Source organism: Entamoeba histolytica, genomic scaffold (assembly GCF_000208925.1).
Source record: "Entamoeba histolytica HM-1:IMSS scf_1104750519131 genomic scaffold, whole genome shotgun sequence".
NCBI lineage: Eukaryota > Evosea > Mastigamoebida > Endamoebidae > Entamoeba > Entamoeba histolytica.
The window spans coordinates 4,020-5,840 of NW_001915119.1; the positions used below are offsets into that span (position 1 = coordinate 4,020).

Consider the following 1,821-nt stretch of genomic DNA (forward strand, 5'->3'; position numbering starts at 1 on the left):
TTATTCTTTTCAATTATTCTTTCTTGCTTCTATTTCTATTCTTTTCATCTTTCGGAGGTATTTATAATAATTTATTTGTTCATTTGTTTTTATTTTAATATGATATATATCATATTTCTTAATATGTAATATTCTTTTTAATTTCATATATTGTTTATTATTGAGTAAATCTCTCAATCTACATATTTTTGATTGTAATATTCTTTCTATACTTCTCTTTCCACTTCTTTCTTGTTTATTTTTATTAATGATGTTAATAGTGGAAGATACTGATTTAATATAGTGGTAATATTCATCTAATGTATTGATTATTATTTCATTTTTGTTAATAATATTAATTATTTGATGTATTTTCTTCTTATTGTAATAATAGTTAATAAATTGTACATCTTCTTGTTCTTTCTTTTCTTCTTCTTTAAATATTTTCATTACCTCCTCTTCTTCTATTTCTTCTTTCTTGTTCATTCTAGTTATTATTTCTTTTAATTCATTATCTTTCCATTGATGTTTTATTATTTCTTCCTCCATTATTCTATTGATTTCTCTTTTAATTTCATTCTTTATTTTAAATGTCTTCTTTAATATTTCTTTATATTCATTAATATCATTTACTTTAATTCCAAATTTATGTATTAATCTTTCTATTATTTCTTCTTTAAGTTGACATCTTAATTTTCTTTCAAATAATTTTAAAGCAAAACATTTATAAAGTGTTAAAATTTCTTCTTTTCTATCTGTTTGCTTCCCCCGTTTTTTTGATTATCTAATTCAAATGTGGTGATCTTCTTATGCTGAATATCCATTTCTTCAATGGATTTCTGCGTTAACTTTCTTTTTTTGGAAGATCATCTTCACTTGATGATATTTCATCAGCTACTACCACATTGGGGGAGAGGTCATTCACAATTTGTGTTTCTGATGAGTCTGTTATATTGTAATTTACATCATCTTTCTTCTTTTCTTTCTGTATGTTTTTATTTTCTAATTTAGATAATTTATCATTCAGGAAGAGTAATTGTTGTGTTAAATTATTTACTTCAAAGATTTTTTAAATTTCATTTAGATGATAAAGACAGTTTATAAAAAACGAATTGAGTCTTTTTTTATTTTCTTCATTAGATATTATAGATTTTTGATAATTTAGTTATTCTTAGTTTGATTGAAAGTTAGATGAAGGTATTGGGTAATTTATGTGGTGTTATTATGAGATGAATGAGTAGTAAAGAGTATAAACAAATAGGGTGAAATTATCATTTAAGATAGCTTCATTTTAGATTGAACAAAAGCAAAACGAGAAGTAAGAAAAAAATTATTTCCATAATTGTTGTAATGAGATAGATGCGTTATTATCTTTCTTCATTACTTTAGCAGCAGCTAATTCAAAATCTTCTTGTGTTACATGAGATCTTCTTTCCCGAAGTGCAAACATACCTGCTTCGGTACAACATGCTTTAATCTCCGCTCCAGATGCTCCATCCAATCGTTCAGCAATTTTCTTAAGATCGATTCCACGAACTAAATTCATCTTCTTAGAATGAATCTTAAGAATGTCTAAACGTGCTTCTTCTTTTGGATTAGGAAATTCGATTTTTCGGTCAATTCGTCCTGGTCTTAATAATGCTGGGTCTAAAATGTCTATTCGATTTGTTGCCATTAACACTTTGATATTTTTTGTTGGTTCAAATCCATCTAATTGATTAACTAATTCTAACATAGTTCGTTGAACCTCACTATCTCCTCCTGACTCTCCTTCCATTCGACTAGATCCAATAGAATCTATCTCATCCATGAAAATAATAGATGGTGCATGTTCTCTTGCCA

General features: G+C 26.1%; 1 protein-coding gene across 1 annotated transcript in view, besides 1 other annotated feature; it reads right to left on the reverse strand.

Annotated features, from left to right (window-relative positions):
* Positions 1 to 1,048: a repeat region.
* Positions 1,049 to 1,309: 261 nt separating this feature from the next.
* EHI_187600 (26S protease regulatory subunit, putative) overlaps positions 1,310 to 1,821 on the reverse strand; it is a gene marked incomplete at both ends in the record, with an annotated part of 1,283 nt that continues 771 nt past the window's right edge. The window contains one exon of the mRNA XM_001914042.1: positions 1,310 to 1,780. Coding sequence (XP_001914077.1) covers positions 1,310 to 1,780 — 471 coding nt within the window. The remainder of the gene's footprint in view (positions 1,781 to 1,821) is intronic.